This window comes from Salvelinus fontinalis, chromosome 16, assembly GCF_029448725.1.
Source record: "Salvelinus fontinalis isolate EN_2023a chromosome 16, ASM2944872v1, whole genome shotgun sequence".
NCBI lineage: Eukaryota > Metazoa > Chordata > Actinopteri > Salmoniformes > Salmonidae > Salvelinus > Salvelinus fontinalis.
The window spans coordinates 48,856,855-48,877,275 of record NC_074680.1 but is presented as its reverse complement, the minus strand read 5'-3'; the positions used below and the strand labels follow the sequence as shown (position 1 = coordinate 48,877,275).

The following is a 20,421-nucleotide window of genomic DNA, read 5'->3' as shown; positions in this document are numbered from 1 at the left end:
ACCAGTGTTACTGACCCAACCTGTAACCACAGTGTTACTGACCCATCCTGTAACCAGTGTTACTGACCCATCCTGTAACCAGTGTTACTGACCCATCCTGTAACCAGTGTTACTGACCCAACCTGTAACCACAGTGTTACTGACCCATCCTGTAACCACAGTGTTACTGACCCATCCTGTAACCACAGTGTTACTGACCCAACCTGTAACCACAGTGTTACTGACCCATCCTGTAACCAGTGTTACTGACCCATCCTGTAACCAGTGTTACAGACCCATCCTGTAACCAGTGTTACTGACCCAACCTGTAACCAGTGTTACTGACCCAACCTGTAACCAGTGTTACTGACCCATCCTGTAACCAGTGTTACTGACCCAACCTGTAACCAGTGTTACTGACCCAACCTGTAACCAGTGTTACTGATCCAACCTGTAACCAGTGTTACTGATCCAACCTGTAACCAGTAGTACTGACCCAACCTGTAACCAGTGTTACTGACCCAACCTGTAACCAGTGTTACTGACCCAACCTGTAACCAGTGTTACTGACCCATCCTGTAACCACAGTGTCACTGTCCCAACCTGTAACCACAGTGTTACTGACCCAACCTGTAACCAGTGTTACCCGACCCAACCTGTAACCAGTGTTACTGACGCAACCTGTAACCAGTGTTACTGACCCATCCTGTAACCAGTGTTACTGACCCAACCTGTAACCAGTGTTACTGACCCAACCTGTAACCAGTGTTACTGACCCGACCTGTAACCAGTGTTACTGACCCAACCTGTAACCACAGTGTTTCTGACCCAACCTGTAACCATTGTTACTGACCCATCCTGTAACCAGTGTTACTGACCCAACCTGTAACCAGTGTTATTGACCCAACCTGTAACCACAGTGTTACTGACCCAACCTGTAACCAGTGTTACTGACCCATCCTGTAACCAGTGTTACTGACCCAACCTGTAACCAGTGTTACTGACTGTTACGCACGCCTCTGAGAAGAGGGAACGCAACTCCCTGCTACAACTCAACTCTCTGAAGTGCAAGAGGTATGGACCGTAGGTGCGAGTAAGGATGACACAAAAGCAGAATTTACCGTTTACTAGAATTTATTTTCTTACACGGTAATATGGGGAAAAGGGGCTGGACGGAACCAAAGCAAAGAAAGTAAATATCAAAGTTCCCCCTCTCCTATCTAACCTCTTCTCTCTCAATCTCAATCTCAATCTCAATCTCAATCTCAATCTCCAAATCTCCAAATCTCCAAATCTCAATCTCCAAATCTCTACTCCAAATCTCATCTCTCTCCTCTCAATCTTCACTCTCTTGGGCAGAACACTGGCTTTTATCTTGAGGTGGCAATGGTGATTAGTGTCAGCTGCTTCTTGACGAGGGGGCGGGGTCAGCTCCAATCACCAATTAGCCTGGGGTTGACCAATCACCTGGTTGGGGAGTACTTCAGGAAGCCATCTCCTGAAACACACACACTAAAATACAAAACAGAACACAGAAACTGGGGAACGTAACACTGACCCAACCTGTAACCACAGTGTTACTGACCCAACCTGTAACCAAAGTGTTACTGACCCAACCTGTAACCACAGTGTTACTGACCCAACCTGTAACCAGTGTTACTGACCCAACCTGTAACCACAGTGTTACTGACCCAACCTGTAACCAGTGTTACTGACCCATCCTGTAACCACAGTGTTACTGACCGACCAAACTGTAACCAGTGTTACTGACCCAACCTGTAACCAGTGTTACTGACCCATCCTGTAACCAGTGTTACTGACCCATCCTGTAACCAGTGTTACTGACCCAACCTGTAACCAGTGTTACTGACCCATCCTGTAACCAGTGTTACTGACCCATCCTGTAACCAGTGTTACTGACCCAACCTGTAACCAGTGTTACTGACCCATCCTGTAACCAGTGTTACTGACCCAACCTGTAACCAGTGTTACTGACTCATCCTGTAACCAGTGTTACTGACCCATCCTGTAACCAGTGTTACTGACCCAACCTGTAACCAGTGTTACTGACCCAACCTGTAACCACAGTGTTACTGACCCAACCTGTAACCAGAATTACTGAACCATCCTATAACCAGTGTTACTGACCCATCCTGTAACCAGTGTTACTGACCCAACCTGTAATCACAGTGTTACTGACCCAACCTGTAATCACAGTGTTACTGACCCAACCTGTAACCACAGTGTTACTGACCCAACCTGTAACCAGTGTTACTGACCCATCCTGTAACCAGTGTCACTGTCCCAACCTGTAACCACAGTGTTACTCACCCAACCTGTAACCAGTGTTACTGACCCAACCTGTAACCAGTGTTACTGACGCAACCTGTAACCAGTGTTACTGACCCATCCTGTAACCACAGTGTTACTGACCCATCCTGTAACCAGTGTTACTGACCCATCCTGTAACCAGTGTTACTGACCCAACCTGTAACCAGTGTTACTGACCCATCCTGTAACCACAGTGTTACTGACCCATCCTGTAACCACAGTGTTACTGACCCAACCTGTAACCAGTGTTACTGACCCATCCTGTAACCACAGTGTTACTGACCCAACCTGTAACCAGTGTTACTGACCCATCCTGTAACCAGTGTTACTGACCCATCCTGTAACCAGTGTTACTGACCCATCCTGTAACCACAGTGTTACTGACCCATCCTGTAACCAGTGTTACTGACCCAACCTGTAACCACAGTGTTAGTGACCCATCCTGTAACCAGTGTTACTGACCCAACCTGTAACCACAGTGTTACTGACCCATCCTGTAACCAGTGTTACTGACCCAACCTGTAACCTCAGTGTTACTGACCCAACCTGTAACCCGTGTTACTGAACCAACCTGTAACCAGTGTTACTGACCCATCCTGTAACCAGTGTTACTGACCCAACCTTTAACCACAGTGTTACTGACCCATCCTGTAACCAGTGTAACTGACCCAACCTGTAACCAGTGTTACTGACCCATCCTGTAACCAGTGTTACTGACCCATCCTGTAACCACAGTGTTACTGACCCATCCTGTAACCAGTGTTACTGACCCAACCTGTAACCAGTGTTACTGACCCATCCTGTAACCAGTGTTACTGACCCATCCTGTAACCACAGTGTTACTGACCCATCCTGTAACCAGTGTTACTGACCCATCCTGTAACCAGTGTTACTGACCCATCCTGTAACCACAGTGTTGCTGACCCAACCTGTAACCAGTGTTACTGACCCAACCTGTAACCACTGTGTTACTAACCCAACCTGTAACCAGTGTTACTGACCCATCCTGTAACCAGTGTTACGGACCCAACCTGTAACCAGTGTTACTGACCCAACCTGTAACCAGTGTTACTGACCCAACCTGTAACCACAGTGTTACTGACCCAACCTGTAACCAGTGTCACTGACCCAACCTGTAATCAGTGTTACTGGCCCATCCTGTAACCAGTGTTACTGACCCATCCTGTAACCAGTGTTACTGACCCATCCTGTAACCAGTGTTACTGACCCAACCTGTAACCAGTGTTACTGACCCAACCTGTAACCAGTGTTACTGACCCAACCTGTAACCGGTGTTACTGACCCAACCTGTAACCAGTGTTACTGACCCAACCTGTAACCAGTGTTACTGACCCAACCTGTAACCAGTGTTACTGACCCATCCTGTAACCACAGTGTTACTGACCCAACCTGTAACCAGTGTTACTGACCCATCCTGTAACCAGTGTTACTGACCCAACCTGTAACCAGTGTTACTGACCCAACCTGTAACCAGTGTTACTGACCCATCCTGTAACCACAGTGTTACTGACCCAACCTGTAACCAGTGTTACTGACCCAACCTATAACCAGTGTTACTGACCCAACCTGTAACCAGTGTTACTGATCCAACACACCAACCATTATCCACCAATAGTGACGGAGGGGAGCAGAGTAATACTGATCACAGCATCACTACTGATCACAGCATCACTACTGATCACAGCATCACTACTGATCACAGCGTCAATACTGATCACAGCATCACTACTGATCACATCATCAATACTGATCACAGCATCAACACTGATCACAGCATCCCTACTGATCACAGCATCAATACTGATCACAGCATCAACACTGATCACAGCATCAACACTGATCACAGCATCAACACTGATCACAGCATCACTACTGATCACAGCATCACTACTGATCACAGCATCACTACTGATCACAGCATCACTACTGATCACAGCATCACTACTGATCACATCATCACTACTGATCACAGCATCACAACTGATCACAGCATCACTACTGATCACAGCATCAATACTAATCACAGCATCACTACTGATCACAGCATCACTACTGATCACATCATCACTACTGATCACAGCATCACTACTGATCACAGCATCACAACTGATCACAGCATCACTACTGATCACAGCATCACTACTGATCACAGCATCAATACTGATCACGGCATCACACTGATCACAGCATCACTACTGATCACAGCATCACTACTGATCACAGCATCACAACTGATCACAGCATCAATACTGATCACAGCATCAATACTGATCACAGCATCACTACGGATCACAGCATCAATACTGATCACAGCATCAATACGGATCACAGCATCCCTACTGATCACAGCATCACTACTGATCACAGCATCACTACTGATCACAGCATCAATACTGATCACAGCATCACTGATCACAGCATCAACACTACTGATCACAGCATCACTACTGATCACAGCATCAATACTGATCACAGCATCACTACGGATCACAGCATCAATACTGATCACAGCATCAATACGGATCACAGCATCCCTACTGATCACAGCATCACTACTGATCACAGCATCACTACTGATCACAGCATCAATACTGATCACAGCATCACTGATCACAGCATCAACACTACTGATCACAGCATCACTACTGATCACAGCATCAATACTGATCACAGCATCACTACGGATCACAGCATCAATACGGATCACAGCATCACTACTGATCACAGCATCAATACTGATCACAGCATCAATACTGATCACATCATCAATACTGATCACAGCATCAATACTGATCACAGCATCACTACTGATCACAGCATCACTACTGATCACAGCATCACTACTGATCACAGCATCACTACTGATCACAGCATCACTACTGATCACAGCATCACTACTGATCACAGCATCACTGATCACAGCATCAAGATGTCCAACATCTACCTAAGTTTAGACAGCAGCAGATCAAAGCTCGTATATGACAGTATTAGGTTATAGGGTACTTTGGGGTAATAAGGGTATCTTGTGACAGTAATAGGTTATAGGTAGTGTACTTTGGGGTAATAAGGGTATCTTATGACAGTATTAGGGTACATTGGGTTTTCTTTGATCACACACAGGCTCCCTGCAGGAATGTGTATCTGAAACCTTGCTGCTATCATCAGCTAGCTATCAGTGAGCGTGTGTTAGTGTGTGTGTGTGTGTCTGTGTGTGTGTGTGTGTGTGTGTGTGTGTGTGTGTGTGTGTGTGTGTGTGTGTGTGTGTGTGTGTGTGTGTGTGTGTGTGTGTGTGTGTGTGTGTGTGTGTGTGTGTGTGTGTCTGTGTGTGTGTGTGTTCTCAATAGCCCAGATAATAATCTCCTTCCTTCATGCTCCCTCTGTCCCCAAGAACAATGAGGTTGATTATGGAGCTGAGTCTCAGGTCCATATGGAACAGAACAGGTGTATCAAGCATTAGCTTATGGTTCGTATAGCACAGGGGCATCAAGCATTAATTCAGGTACATTTGCTTTTTGGATACAGAGAGGCTTTATGCTTGGTAGCCAGTGCTTAATTTATAAAATTGGAAGGTGCCGGAACAAACATTTTGGCCCGAGAGGGGGATCTGAGGTACCAGAAGGCATGAAATAAACATCCCCGTTTAAGTATAGCATTATCAGTGCTTTTGCATACTGGAATAGACTAGTCGAGAAAAGGCACTTACGGAATTTGCACAAAATGGGAATTTAAAAAATGTTTTGACTTTGTAAAACAATGCTGTTCGCTCAATAGGCCTATTTGGAAGTTGATAACATGGTAGACTACAGACAATCTTTTCTTTTTATCAGGAGCCATTTGCTTTCCAACTTGTGTTTTCCTTCAATGGTATTTGAAATATTGGTCGAAAGGCCTGTTTTTGGCTGCATGAGGTTCTTAACTGATTGATTTGTTGTGCGTTCCTGACTGTAGGCGTACCATGTGATTGTTTGACACACACTAACCACAGCTAGGCATCTGTTGCTAAATTATAGACTTACTGCTGGTATAGTATTCAGAGTTATAGTATAATATTCAGAGTTATAGTATAGTATTCAGAGGTATAGTATAGTATTCAGAGTTATAGTATAGTATCCAGAGTTATAGTATAGTATTCAGAGTTATAGTGTAGTATTCAGAGTTATAGTATAGTATTCAGACTTATAGTATAGTATTCAGAGTTATAGTATAGTATTCAGAGTTATAGTATAGTACTCAGAGTTATAGTATAGTATTCAGAGTTATAGTATAATATTCAGAGTTATAGTATAGTAAGTATTCAGAGGTATAGTATAGTATTCAGAGTTATAGTATAGTATTCAGAGTTATAGTATAGTATTCAGAGTTATAGTATAGTATTCAGAGTTATAGTATAGTACTCAGAGTTATAGTATAGTAAGTATTCAGAGGTATAGTATAGTATTCAGAGTTATAGTATAGTATTCAGAGATATAGTATTCAGAGTTATAGTATAGTAAGTATTCAGAGGTATAGTATTCAGAGTTATAGTATAGTATTCAGAGTTATAGTATAGTATTCAGAGTTATAGTATAGTGCTCAGAGTTATAGTATAGTAAGTATTCAGAGGTATAGTATAGTATTCAGAGTTATAGTATAGTATTCAGAGTTATAGTATAGTATTCAGAGTTATAGTATAGTACTCAGAGTTATAGTATAGTAAGTATTCAGAGGTATAGTATAGTATTCAGAGTTATAGTATAGTATTCAGAGATATAGTATTCAGAGTTATAGTATAGTAAGTATTCAGAGGTATAGTATTCAGAGTTATAGTATAGTATTCAGAGTTATAGTATAGTATTCAGAGTTATAGTATAGTACTCAGAGTTATAGTATAGTATTCAGAGTTATAGTATAGTACTCAGAGGTATAGTATAGTATTCAGAGTTATAGTATAGTAAGTATTCAGAGGTATAGTATAGTATTCAGAGTTATAGTATAGTATTCAGAGTTATAGTACTCGGGGTTATAGTATAGTAAGTATTCAGAGTTATAGTATAGTATTCAGAGTTATAGTATAGTATTCAGAGTTATAGTATAGTATCCAGAGTTATAGTATTCAGAGTTATAGTATAGTATTCAGAGTTATAGTATAGTATTCAGAGTTATAGTACTCGGGGTTATAGTATAGTAAGTATTCAGAGTTATAGTATAGTACTCAGAGGTATAGTATAGTATTCAGAGTTATAGTATAGTAAGTATTCAGAGTTATAGTATAGTATTCAGAGTTATAGTATAGTATTCAGAGTTATAGTATAGTATTCAGAGTTATTGAATTTCTTTCAGAACAGCCACCGGTAATTCTATAAACTTCGGCAAATGTACAGAATTTCAATTCATCTGGGGTTCCTCCAGGACCCTTCCCGCGGCTACGATCCTGAATAAATTATGTTGTGCAACGCTGGAGAGATGAGAGGTCCCAGCAGGAAGCCTTTTGCCTTTTGGTAGGCTGTCATTGTAAATAAGAATTTGTTCTTCACTGACTTGCCTAGTTAAATTAAATAAATAAATAAAAGAGTTGCAAGGCTCATGTCTATCAGAGCAAAGAGAAATAATAGAAAGTGAATCTCATTCTACTACTGTGAGAGTGTCACGATCGTGTGGCGGATTGACGGACCAAAATGCAGCAGTTGGAAAATAAGCCATCTTCTTTTATTTAACAACACGAAGATGAACACGACACAAAACTCTATACAAACTAACAAAACAACAAAACGACCGTGAAGCTACAAACGTTGTGCACATACATACAGGCTACAAACGTTCTACATAGACAATTACTCACAACCAATGAGAGCCTATGGCTACCCTAAATAAGGCTCCCAATCAGAGACAACCGAAATCAGCTGTCTCTAATTGGGAACTCATTCAGGCAACCATAGACTCTCCTAGACAACTAAACATACATAGACAACGCTAGACATCTACACTCAACACAAACCCATATACTACACCCCATAACCCCTTTACCATATAAACACCCAAAACTAACAAAACATAAACATTCCCCATGTCACACCCTGACCTAACTAAAATAATCAAGAAAACAAAGAATACTAAGGCCAGGGCGTGACATAACCCCCCCCTTGAGGCGCGAACTCCGGGCGCACCATACACAGTCTAGGGGAGGGTCTGGGTGGGCTTCCCTCCACGGTGGCGGCTCCGGCTCTGGTCGTGGTCCCCACTTCACCACAGTCCCTAACCACCTCCTTAGCTTCTTCAAAATGACCCCTCTCCACATTAACCCCATTGCATTAAGGGGCAGTTCTGGACTAAGGGGCAGTACCAGGGTAAGGGGCAGTACCAGGGTAAGGGGCAGTACCAGGGTCAGGGGCAGTACCAGGGTAAGGGGCAGTACCAGGGTAAGGGGCAGCACCAGGGTAAGGGGCAGCACCAGGATAAGGGGCAGCACCAGGATAAGGGGCAGCTCCGGACTGAAGAATGGCAGCTCCGGACTGAGGGACTGCAGCTCCGGACTGAGGGACTGCAGCTCCGGACTGAGGGATGGCCCATGGCTGGCTGACGGATCTGGCTGCTCATGGCTAGCTGACGGATCTGGCTGCTCATGGCTAGCTGACGGATCTGGCTGCTCATGGCTAGCTGACGGATCTGGCTGCTCATGGCTAGCTGACGGATCTGGCTGCTCATGGCTAGCTGACGGATCTGGCTGCTCATGGCTGGCTGACGGATCTGGCTGCTCATGGCTAGCTGACGGATCTGGCTGCTCATGGCTGGCTGACGGATCTGGCTGCTCATGGCTAGCTGACGGATCTGGCTGCTCATGGCTAGCTGACGGATCTGGCTGCTCATGGCTAGCTGACGGATCTGGCTGCTCATGGCTAGCTGACGGATCTGGCTGCTCATGGCTAGCTGACGGATCTGGCTGCTCATGGCTGGCTGACGGATCTGGCTGCTCATGGCTGGCTGACTGATCTGGCTGCTCCTGTCTGGTTGGCGGCTCTGACAGATCCTGTCTGGTTGGCGGCTCTGGCAGATCCTGTCTGGTTGGCGGCTCTGGCAGATCCTGTCTGGTTGGCGGCTCTGGCAGATCCTGTCTGACGGACGGCTCTAGCGGCTCCTGTCTGGCTGGCGGCTCTAGCGGCTCCTGTCTGGCGGACGGCTCAGTAGGCTCATGGCAGACGGGTGGCTTTGCAGGCTCATGGCAGACGGGCGGCTTTGCAGGCTCATGGCAGACGGATGGCTCAGATGGCGCTGGGGAGACGGATGGCTCAGATGGCGCTGGGGAGACGGATGGCTCAGATGGCGCTGGGGAGACGGATGGCTCAGATGGCGCTGGGGAGACGGGCAGTTCAGTCATCGCTGTGCAGACGGCAGACTCCTGCCGGCTGAGGCGCACTGTAGGCCTGGTGCGTGGTGCCGGGACTGGTGGCACCGGGCTGGGGACACGCATCTCAGGGCTAGTGCGGGGAGAAGGAACAGGGCATACTGGACCCTGGGAGCGCACATTAGGCCTAGTGCGTGGTGCCGGAACTGGTGGTACCGGGCTGGGGACACGCATCTCAGGGCTAGTGCGGGGAGCAGGAACAGGGCATACTGGACCCTGGGGACGCACATTAGGCCTAATGCGTGGGGCCGGAACTGGTGGTACTGGACTGGGGACACGCATCTCAGGGCTAATGCGGGGAGCAGCAACAGGACGCACAGGACTCTGGGTACACACAGGAGGCTTGGTGCGTAATTTAGGCACTGGTGGTAAAAGGCTGGAGACACGCACCATAAGGCTAGTGCGTGGAGGAGGCACTGGTTGTACTGGGCTGGGGACCGTCACAGGAGAGTTAGTACATAGGGCTAATATAGGAGGTGCAGGACTAGGGAGGCGTACAGGAGGCCTGGTTCGTGGGACTGTCCTTTCCAGACGGTTAGCACGCACATCAGGACGAGCATGTAGAGCTGACTCAGGTAACCTCACATCCCGCACACGCTCTGTCGGGTGGATCTTGTGCCTCACGCACCAACACAGCAGCTCCCTCATTTCACTCTCTTCCAACCTCCCCAATAAATCCTTAACCGTCTCTGCATCATTCCCATTGCTCCCCTCCAATCTCAGCCCGACTGGCTCAGGTTCCCTCTTAGAGGAAGCACGGGAAGTTGACGCAGTTCTCCCATCAGGACTCGCCACATTCCTCATGAGCCCCTCCCCAAGAAATTTTTGGGTATTACTCACGGGTCTCCAGCCTTGCTTCCTTGCTGCCTCCTCATATCGCCTCCTCTCGGCTTTCGCTGCCTCCAGCTCTTCACGAGGGAGGCGATATTCTCCAGGTTGAGCCCAAGGTCCCTTTCCTTCCAATTCGTCCTCCCATCTCCAGAAATCCTGTGTAGGTAGGTCCTGTTGCCGCCTTCCATGCCGCTTGGTCCTATGGTGAGTAATTCTGTCACGATCGTGTGGCGGATTGACGGACCAAAATGCAGCAGTTGGAAAATAAGCCATCTTCTTTTATTTAACAACACGAAGATGAACACGACACAAAACTCTATACAAACTAACAAAACAACAAAACGACCGTGAAGCTACAAACGTTGTGCACATACATACAGGCTACAAACGTTCTACATAGACAATTACTCACAACCAATGAGAGCCTATGGCTACCCTAAATAAGGCTCCCAATCAGAGACAACCGAAATCAGCTGTCTCTAATTGGGAACTCATTCAGGCAACCATAGACTCTCCTAGACAACTAAACATACATAGACAACGCTAGACATCTACACTCAACACAAACCCATATACTACACCCCATAACCCCTTTACCATATAAACACCCAAAACTAACAAAACATAAACATTCCCCATGTCACACCCTGACCTAACTAAAATAATCAAGAAAACAAAGAATACTAAGGCCAGGGCGTGACAGAGAGATACAGGTGCGCTTCTCTTTTTCACCACAGCAATGGCCACGGGTTGGTCTACATAGGCTACAATATTGCGCAAACCATAAACCCGGCCCAGTCCAACATGAATCAATTCTTCAAACATCAGACCCGGGCCAGTCCAACATGAATCAATTCTTCAAACATCTGACCTGGGCCAGTCCAACATGAATCAATTCTTCAAACATCAGACCTGGGCCAGTCCAACATGAATCAATTCTTCAAACATCTGACCTGGGCCAGTCCAACATGAATCAATTCTTCAAACATCAGACCTGGGCCAGTCCAACATGAATCAATTCTTCAAACATCTGACCTGGGCCAGTCCAACATGAATCAATTCTTCAAACATCTGACCTGGGCCAGTCCAACATGAATCAATTCTTCAAACATCTGACCCGGGCCAGTCCAACATTAATCAATTCTTCAAACATCTGACCTGGGCCAGTCCAACATGAATCAATTCTTCAAACATCAGACCTGGGCCAGTCCAACATGAATCAATTCTTCAAACATCTGACCTGGGCCAGTCCAACATGAATCAATTCTTCAAACATCAGACCTGGGCCAGTCCAACATGAATCAATTCTTCAAACATCTGACCTGGGCCAGTCCAACATGAATCAATTCTTCAAACATCTGACCTGGGCCAGTCCAACATGAATCAATTCTTCAAACATCTGACCCGGGCCAGTCCAACATGAATCAATTCTTAGAATATCAAACCTGGGCCAGTCCAACATGAATCAATTCTTCAAATATCAAACCTGGGCCAGTCCAACATGAGTCAATTCTTCAAATATCTGACCCGTGCCAGTCCAACATGAGTCAATTCTTCAAATATCAAACCTGGGCCAGTCCAACATGAGTCAATTCTTCAAACATCAGACCCATTTTCACATTGTTTTTTAGGGGGCAGGATAATTTGAATTAACTTGAATTAACTCTGATTGTGTTTATTATAATTTTTACGTTGCAAATAGTGACAATTATTTTTCATGCCAAGAGAGGTACTGGATCCTGGTAAATGTGTTCCAGAACGAAACAGTCCAAAACTGAGAGGTGTGAGGTCCTGTTCTGGGAAGATCCAGCTCAAATTCAGCATATTGTAGGTAATGGTAGGTAACATGGTAGGTAACATGGTAGACAACACGGTAGGTATCATGGTAGGTAATGTAGGTAACATGGTGGGTAATAGTAAGTAACATGGTAGACAACATGGTAGGTATCATGGTAGGTCGTGGTAGGTAATGTAGGTAACATGGTAGGTAAGGGTAGGTAACATGGTAGGAAATGGTAGGTAACAGGCTTCAGGGCCGTGGGGGTTGTATATGCTACTCACCATGGTAGGTAACATGTTTCAGTACCGTGGGTTAGTATGGTACTTACCATGGTAGGTAACAGGTTTCAGTACCGTGGGTTAGTATGGTACTCACCGTGGTAGGTAACAGGTTTCAGTACCGTGGGTTAGTATGGTACTCACCGTGGTAGGTAACAGGTTTCAGTACCGTGGGTTAGTATGGTACTCACCATGGTAGGTAACAGGTTTCAGTACCGTGGGTTAGTATGGTACTCACCGTGGTAGGTAACAGGCTTCAGGGCCGTGGGGGTTGTATATGCTACTCACCATGGTAGGTAACAGGTTTCAGTACCGTGGGTTAGTATGGTACTTACCATGGTAGGTAACAGGCCTCAGTACCGTGGGTTAGTATGGTACTCACCGTGGTAGGTAACAGGTTTCAGTACCGTGGGTTAGTATGGTACTCACCATGGTAGGTAACAGGTTTCAGTACCGTGGGTTAGTATGGTACTTACCATGGTAGGTAACAGGTTTCAGTACCGTGGGTTAGTATGGTACTTACCATGGTAGGTAACAGGTTTCAGTACCGTGGGTTAGAATGGTACTCACCATGGTAGGTAACAGGCCTCAGTACCATGGGTTAGTATGGTACTCACCATGGTAGGTAACAGGCCTCAGTACCGTGGGTTAGTATGGTGCTCACCATGGTAGGAAACAGGTTTCAGTACCATGGGTTAGTATGGTACTCACCGTGGTAGGTAACAGGTTTCAGTACCATGGGTTAGTATGGTATTCACTATGGTAGGTAACAGGTTTCAGTACCGTGGGTTAGTATGGTACTTACCATGGTAGGTAACAGGTTTCAGTACCATGGGTTAGTATGGTACTCACCGTGGTAGGTAACAGGTTTCAGTACCGTGGGTTAGTATGGTACTCACCATGGTAGGTAACAGGTTTCAGTACCGTGGGTTAGTATGGTACTCACCGTGGTAGGTAACAGGTTTCAGTACCATGGGTTAGTATGGTACTTACCATGGTAGGTAACAGGTTTCAGTACCATGGGTTAGTATGGTACTTACCATGGTAGGTAACAGGTTTCAGTACCGTGGGTTAGTATGGTACTCACCATGGTAGGTAACAGGTTTCAGTACCGTGGGTTAGTATGGTACTCACCATGGTAGGTAACAGGTTTCAGTACCGTGGGTTAGTATGGTACTCACCATGGTAGGTAACAGGTTTCAGTACCGTGGGTTAGTATGGTACTCACCATGGTAGGTAACAGGTTTCAGTACCGTGGGTTAGTATGGTACTCACCATGGTAGGTAACAGGTTTCAGTACCGTGGGTTAGTATGCTACTTACCATGGTAGGTAACAGGTTTCAGTACCGTGGGTTAGTATGCTACTTACCATGGTAGGTAACAGGTTTCAGTACCGTGGGTTAGTATGGTACTCACCGTGGTAGGTAACAGGTTTCAGTACCGTGGGGTTTTTAAATTGTACTCACCATGGTAGGTAACAGGTTTCAGTACCGTGGGGTTTTTAAATTGTACTCACCATGGTAGGTAACAGGTTTCAGTACCGTGGGTTAGTATGGTACTCACCATGGTAGGTAACAGGTTTCAGTACCGTGGGTTAGTATGGTACTCACCGTGGTAGGTAACAGGTTTCAGTACCGTGGGTTAGTATGGTACTCACCATGGTAGGTAACAGGTTTCAGTACCGTGGGTTAGTATGGTACTCACCGTGGTAGGTAACAGGTTTCAGTACCGTGGGGTTAGTATGGTACTCACCATGGTAGGTAACAGGTTTCAGTACCGTGGGTTAGTATGGTACTCACCATGGTAGGTAACAGGTTTCAGTACCGTGGGTTAGTATGGTACTCACCGTGGTAGGTAACAGGTTTCAGTACCGTGGGGTTAGTATGGTACTCACCATGGTAGGTAACAGGTTTCAGTACCGTGGGTTAGTATGGTACTCACCATGGTAGGTAACAGGTTTCAGTACCGTGGGTTAGTATGGTACTCGCCATGGTAGGTAACAGGTTTCAGTACCGTGGGTTAGTATGGTACTCACCGTGGTAGGTAACAGGTTTCAGTACCGTGGGTTAGTATGGTACTCACCATGGTAGGTAACAGGTTTCAGTACCGTGGGTTAGTATGGTACTCACCGTGGTAGGTAACAGGTTTCAGTACCGTGGGTTAGTATGGTACTCACCGTGGTAGGTAACATGTTTCAGTACCGTGGGTTAGTATGCTACTTACCATGGTAGGTAACAGGTTTCAGTACCGTGGGTTAGTATGGTACTCACCATGGTAGGTAACAGGTTTCAGTACCGTGGGTTAGTATGGTACTCACCATGGTATGTAACAGGTTTCAGTACCGTGGGTTAGTATGGTACTCACCATGGTAGGTAACAGGTTTCAGTACCGTGGGTTAGTATGGTACTCACCATGGTAGGTAACAGGTTTCAGTACCGTGGGTTAGTATGGTACTCACCATGGTAGGTAACAGGTTTCAGTACCGTGGGTTAGTATGGTACTCACCATGGTAGGTAACAGGTTTCAGTACCGTGGGGTTAGTATGGTACTCACCATGGTAGGTAACAGGTTTCAGTACCGTGGGTTAGTATGGTACTCACCATGGTAGGTAACAGGTTTCAGTACCGTGGGTTAGTATGGTACTCACCGTGGTAGGTAATAGGTTTCAGTACCGTGGGTTAGTATGGTACTCACCATGGTAGGTAACAGGTTTCAGTACCGTGGGTTAGTATGGTACTCACCATGGTAGGTAACAGGTTTCAGTACCGTGGGTTAGTATGGTACTCGCCATGGTAGGTAACAGGTTTCAGTACCGTGGGTTAGTATGGTACTCACCGTGGTAGGTAACAGGTTTCAGTACCGTGGGTTAGTATGGTACTCACCATGGTAGGTAACAGGTTTCAGTACCGTGGGTTAGTATGGTACTCACCGTGGTAGGTAACAGGTTTCAGTACCGTGGGTTAGTATGGTACTCACCGTGGTAGGTAACATGTTTCAGTACCGTGGGTTAGTATGCTACTTACCATGGTAGGTAACAGGTTTCAGTACCGTGGGTTAGTATGGTACTCACCATGGTAGGTAACAGGTTTCAGTACCGTGGGTTAGTATGGTACTCACCATGGTATGTAACAGGTTTCAGTACCGTGGGTTAGTATGGTACTCACCATGGTAGGTAACAGGTTTCAGTACCGTGGGTTAGTATGGTACTCACCATGGTAGGTAACAGGTTTCAGTACCGTGGGTTAGTATGGTACTCACCATGGTAGGTAATAGGTTTCAGTACCGTGGGTTAGTATGGTACTCACCATGGTAGGTAACAGGTTTCAGTACCGTGGGGTTAGTATGGTACTCACCATGGTAGGTAACAGGTTTCAGTACCGTGGGTTAGTATGGTACTCACCATGGTAGGTAACAGGTTTCAGTACCGTGGGTTAGTATGGTACTCACCGTGGTAGGTAATAGGTTTCAGTACCGTGGGTTAGTATGGTACTCACCATGGTAGGTAACAGGTTTCAGTACCGTGGGTTAGTATGGTACTTACCATGGTAGGTAACAGGTTTCTGTACCGTGGGTTAGTATGGTACTCACCATGGTAGGTAGCAGGTTTCAGTACCGTGGGTTAGTATGGTACTCACCATGGTAGGTAACAGGTTTCAGTACCGTGGGTTAGTATGCTACTTACCATGGTAGGTAACAGGTTTCAGTACCGTGGGTTAGTATGGTACTCACCGTGGTAGGTAACAGGTTTCAGTACCGTGGGTTAGTATGGTACTCACCGTGGTAGGTAACAGGTTTCAGTACCGTGGGTTTTTTAAATTGTACTCACCATGGTAGGTAACAGGTTTCAGTACCGTGGGTTAGTATGGTACTCACCGTGGTAGGTAACAGGTTTCAGTACCGTGGGTTTTTTAAATTGTACTCACCATGGTAGGTAACAGGTTTCAGTACCGTGGGTTAGTATGGTACTCACCGTGGTAGGTAACAGGTTTCAGTACCGTGGGTTTTTTAAATTGTACTCACCATGGTAGGTAACAGGTTTCAGTACCGTGGGTTAGTATGGTACTCACCGTGGTAGGTAACAGGTTTCAGTACCGTGGGTTAGTATGGTACTCACCATGGTAGGTAACAGGTTTCAGTACCGTGGGTTAGTATGGTACTCACCGTGGTAGGTAACAGGTTTCAGTACCGTGGGTTAGTATGGTACTCACCGTGGTAGGTAACAGGTTTCAGTACCGTGGGTTAGTATGGTACTCACCATGGTAGGTAACAGGTTTCAGTACCGTGGGTTAGTATGGTACTCACCGTGGTAGGTAACAGGTTTCAGTACCGTGGGTTTTTTAAATTGTACTCACCATGGTAGGTAACAGGTTTCAGTACCGTGGGTTAGTATGGTACTCACCGTGGTAGGTAACAGGTTTCAGTACCGTGGGTTTTTTAAATTGTACTCACCATGGTAGGTAACAGGTTTCAGTACCGTGGGTTAGTATGGTACTCACCGTGGTAGGTAACAGGTTTCAGTACCGTGGGTTTTTTAAATTGTACTCACCATGGTAGGTAACAGGTTTCAGTACCGTGGGTTAGTATGGTACTCACCGTGGTAGGTAGCAGGTTTCAGTACCGTGGGTTTTTTAAATTGTACTCACCATGGTAGGTAACAGGTTTCAGTACCGTGGGTTAGTATGGTACTCACCGTGGTAGGTAACAGGTTTCAGTACCGTGGGTTTTTTAAATTGTACTCACCATGGTAGGTAACAGGTTTCAGTACCGTGGGTTTTTTAAATTGTACTCACCATGGTAGGTAACAGGTTTCAGTACCGTGGGTTTTTTAAATTGTACTCACCATGGTAGGTAACAGGTTTCAGTACCGTGGGTTAGTATGGTACTCACCGTGGTAGGTAACAGGTTTCAGTACCGTGGGGTTAGTATGGTACTCACCGTGGTAGGTAACAGGTTTCAGTACCGTGGGTTAGTATGGTACTCACCATGGTAGGTAACAGGTTTCAGTACCGTGGGTTAGTATGGTACTCACCGTGGTAGGTAACAGGTTTCAGTACCGTGGGGTTTTTAAATTGTACTCACCATGGTAGGTAACAGGTTTCAGTACCGTGGGTTAGTATGGTACTCACCGTGGTAGGTAACAGGTTTCAGTACCGTGGGTTTTTTAAATTGTACTCACCATGGTAGGTAACAGGTTTCAGTACCGTGGGTTAGTATGGTACTCACCGTGGTAGGTAACAGGTTTCAGTACCGTGGGTTTTTTAAATTGTACTCACCATGGTAGGTAACAGGTTTCAGTACCGTGGGTTAGTATGGTACTCACCGTGGTAGGTAACAGGTTTCAGTACCGTGGGTTAGTATGGTACTCACCGTGGTAGGTAACAGGTTTCAGTACCGTGGGTTTTTTAAATTGTACTCACCATGGTAGGTAACAGGCTGCAGGGCCATTTTTTTTTTATATGGGCAGGAAGGCAGCAGCACCTGAGTCAACACAGCAGGACAGATCCTCTCCAGATGCTCCACTGTCAGCTGACTGGCGTTAGTCAACCCATAGTGGGACAAGATCTGTCCCACAGAGGGACACTGCAGGGGACAGACAGAGAAGGACTCACATTACTGTCAACATGAGGATATAACACAGCCTGGTGCCCGATTAGCCATGTTTTATGTTTTATAACTGTGATGTAATGGAACAATAAGGGATTATTTAAGACACAGCAGTGATCGTGATTGCGTTAATAAGACATTTATACAATCCAACATATTCATGTAATGTATTTATTTTCCTGACTGATCAAAATATATGGAAGCCCCATTCCTACCACCAAAAAAAAACCAAGATCTGACTACAAGTAATGAGATAGTAAGTAATAATTATGAGATATGAGATAGTAAGTTATAATTACGAGATTGTGAGTCATAATTATGAGATGGTAAGTCATTATTTTGCAGTTGTGGGAAAAAAATCCTATTGTCATACTTGAGTAAAAGTAAAGATACCTTAATATAAAATGACTCAAGCAAAAATGAAAGTCACCCAGTAAAATACTACTTGAGTAAAAGTCTAAAAGCATTTGGTTTTAAATATACTTAACTATCAAAAGTAAAACCAAAAGCATAAATCATTTAAAATTATTTTTGTTAAGCAAACCAGATGCCACCATTTTCTTGTTTTACATTTTTTTTTATGGATAGCCAGGGGCACAGTACAACATTCAGACATCATTTACAAACAAAGCATGTGTGTTTAGTGAGTCGTCCAGATCAGAGGCAGTAGGGACGACCAGGGATGTTCTCTGTTTAGTGAGTCCTCCAGATCAGAGGCAGTAGGGAGGACCAGGGATGTTCTCTGTTTAGTGAGTCCTCCAGATCAGAGGCAGTAGGGACGACCAGGGATGTTCTCTGTTTAGTGAGTCGTCCAGATCAGAGGCAGTAGGGACGACCAGGGATGTTCTCTGTTTAGTGAGTCGTCCAGATCAGAGGCAGTAGGGACGACCAGGGATGTTCTCTGTTTAGTGAGTCGTCCAGATCAGAGGCAGTAGGGACGACCAGGGATGTTCTCTGTTTAGTGAGTCCGCCAGATAAGAGGCAGTAGGGACGACCAGGGATGTTCTCTGTTTAGTGAGTCCTCCAGATCAGAGGCAGTAGGGACGACCAGGGATGTTCTCTGTTTAGTGAGTCGTCCAGATCAGAGGCAGTAGGGACGACCAGGGATGTTCTCTGTTTAGTGAGTCGTCCAGATCAGAGGCAGTAGGGACGACCAGGGATGTTCTCTGTTTAGTGAGTCCGCCAGATCAGAGGCAGTAGGGATGACCAGGGATGTTCTCTGTTTAGTGAGTCGTCCAGATCAGAGGCAGTAGGTGTAACGGCAGTCTACTTCGTCCTCCTCCTCAGACGAGGAGAGGCGAGAAGGATCAGAGGACCAATGTGCAGCGTGGTAATTTGACATAATGAATTTAATTAGACAAAACAAAAACACTATACAAAATAACAAAAGAACATACCGTCACAGTCCTAGCTGGTGCAGAACACAAACACAGAGACAGGAAACAACCACCCACAATCCCCAACACAAAACAAGCCACCTATATATGATTCTCAATCAGGGACAACGATTGACAGCTGTCTCTGTTTGAGAACCATATTAGGCTGAACACAGAAACAGACGAACTAGACACACAACATAGAATACCCACCCCAACTCACGCCCTGACCAACTAAACACATACAAAACAACAGAAAACAGGTCAGGAACGTGACAGTAGGGATGACCAGGGATGTTCTCTGTTTAATGAGTCCTCCAGATCAGAGGCAGTAGGGGCGACCAGGGATGTTCTCTGTTTAGTGAGTCGTCCAGATCAGAGGCAGTAGGGATGACCAGGGATGTTCTCTGTTTAGTGAGTCGTCCAGATCAGAGGCAGTAGGGATGACCAGGGATGTTCTCTGTTTAATGAGTCCACCAGATCAGAGGCAGTAGGGACGACCAGGGATGTTCTCTGTTTAGTGAGTCCTCCAGATCAGAGGCAGTAGGGATGACCAGGGATGTTCTCTGTTTAGTGAGTCCTCCAGATCAGAGGCAGTAGGGATGATCAGGGATGTTCTCTGTTTAGTGAGTCGTCCAGATCAGAGGCAGTAGACGACCAGGGATGTTCTCTGTTTAGTGAGTCGTCCAGATCAGAGGCAGTAGGGACGACCAGGGATGTTCTCTGTTTAGTGAGTCGTCCAGATCAGAGGCAGTAGGGACGACCAGGGATGTTCTCTGTTTAGTGAGTCGTCCAGATCAGAGGCAGTAGGGATGACCAGGGATGTTCTCTGTTTAGTGAGTC

At 45.7% G+C, this 20,421-nt stretch overlaps 1 protein-coding gene across 4 annotated transcripts in view; it reads right to left on the bottom strand.

Moving 5' to 3' along the window:
- The window catches only part of slc39a8 (solute carrier family 39 member 8), a 71,835-nt gene that overhangs the window by 37,867 nt on the left and 13,547 nt on the right, over positions 1–20,421 (bottom strand). For all 4 annotated transcript variants that reach the window (XM_055865642.1, XM_055865644.1, XM_055865643.1 and 1 more), the window contains exon 2: positions 18,016–18,178. In XM_055865642.1, the coding sequence (XP_055721617.1) occupies positions 18,016–18,178 (163 nt within the window). The remainder of the gene's footprint in view (positions 1–18,015; positions 18,179–20,421) is intronic.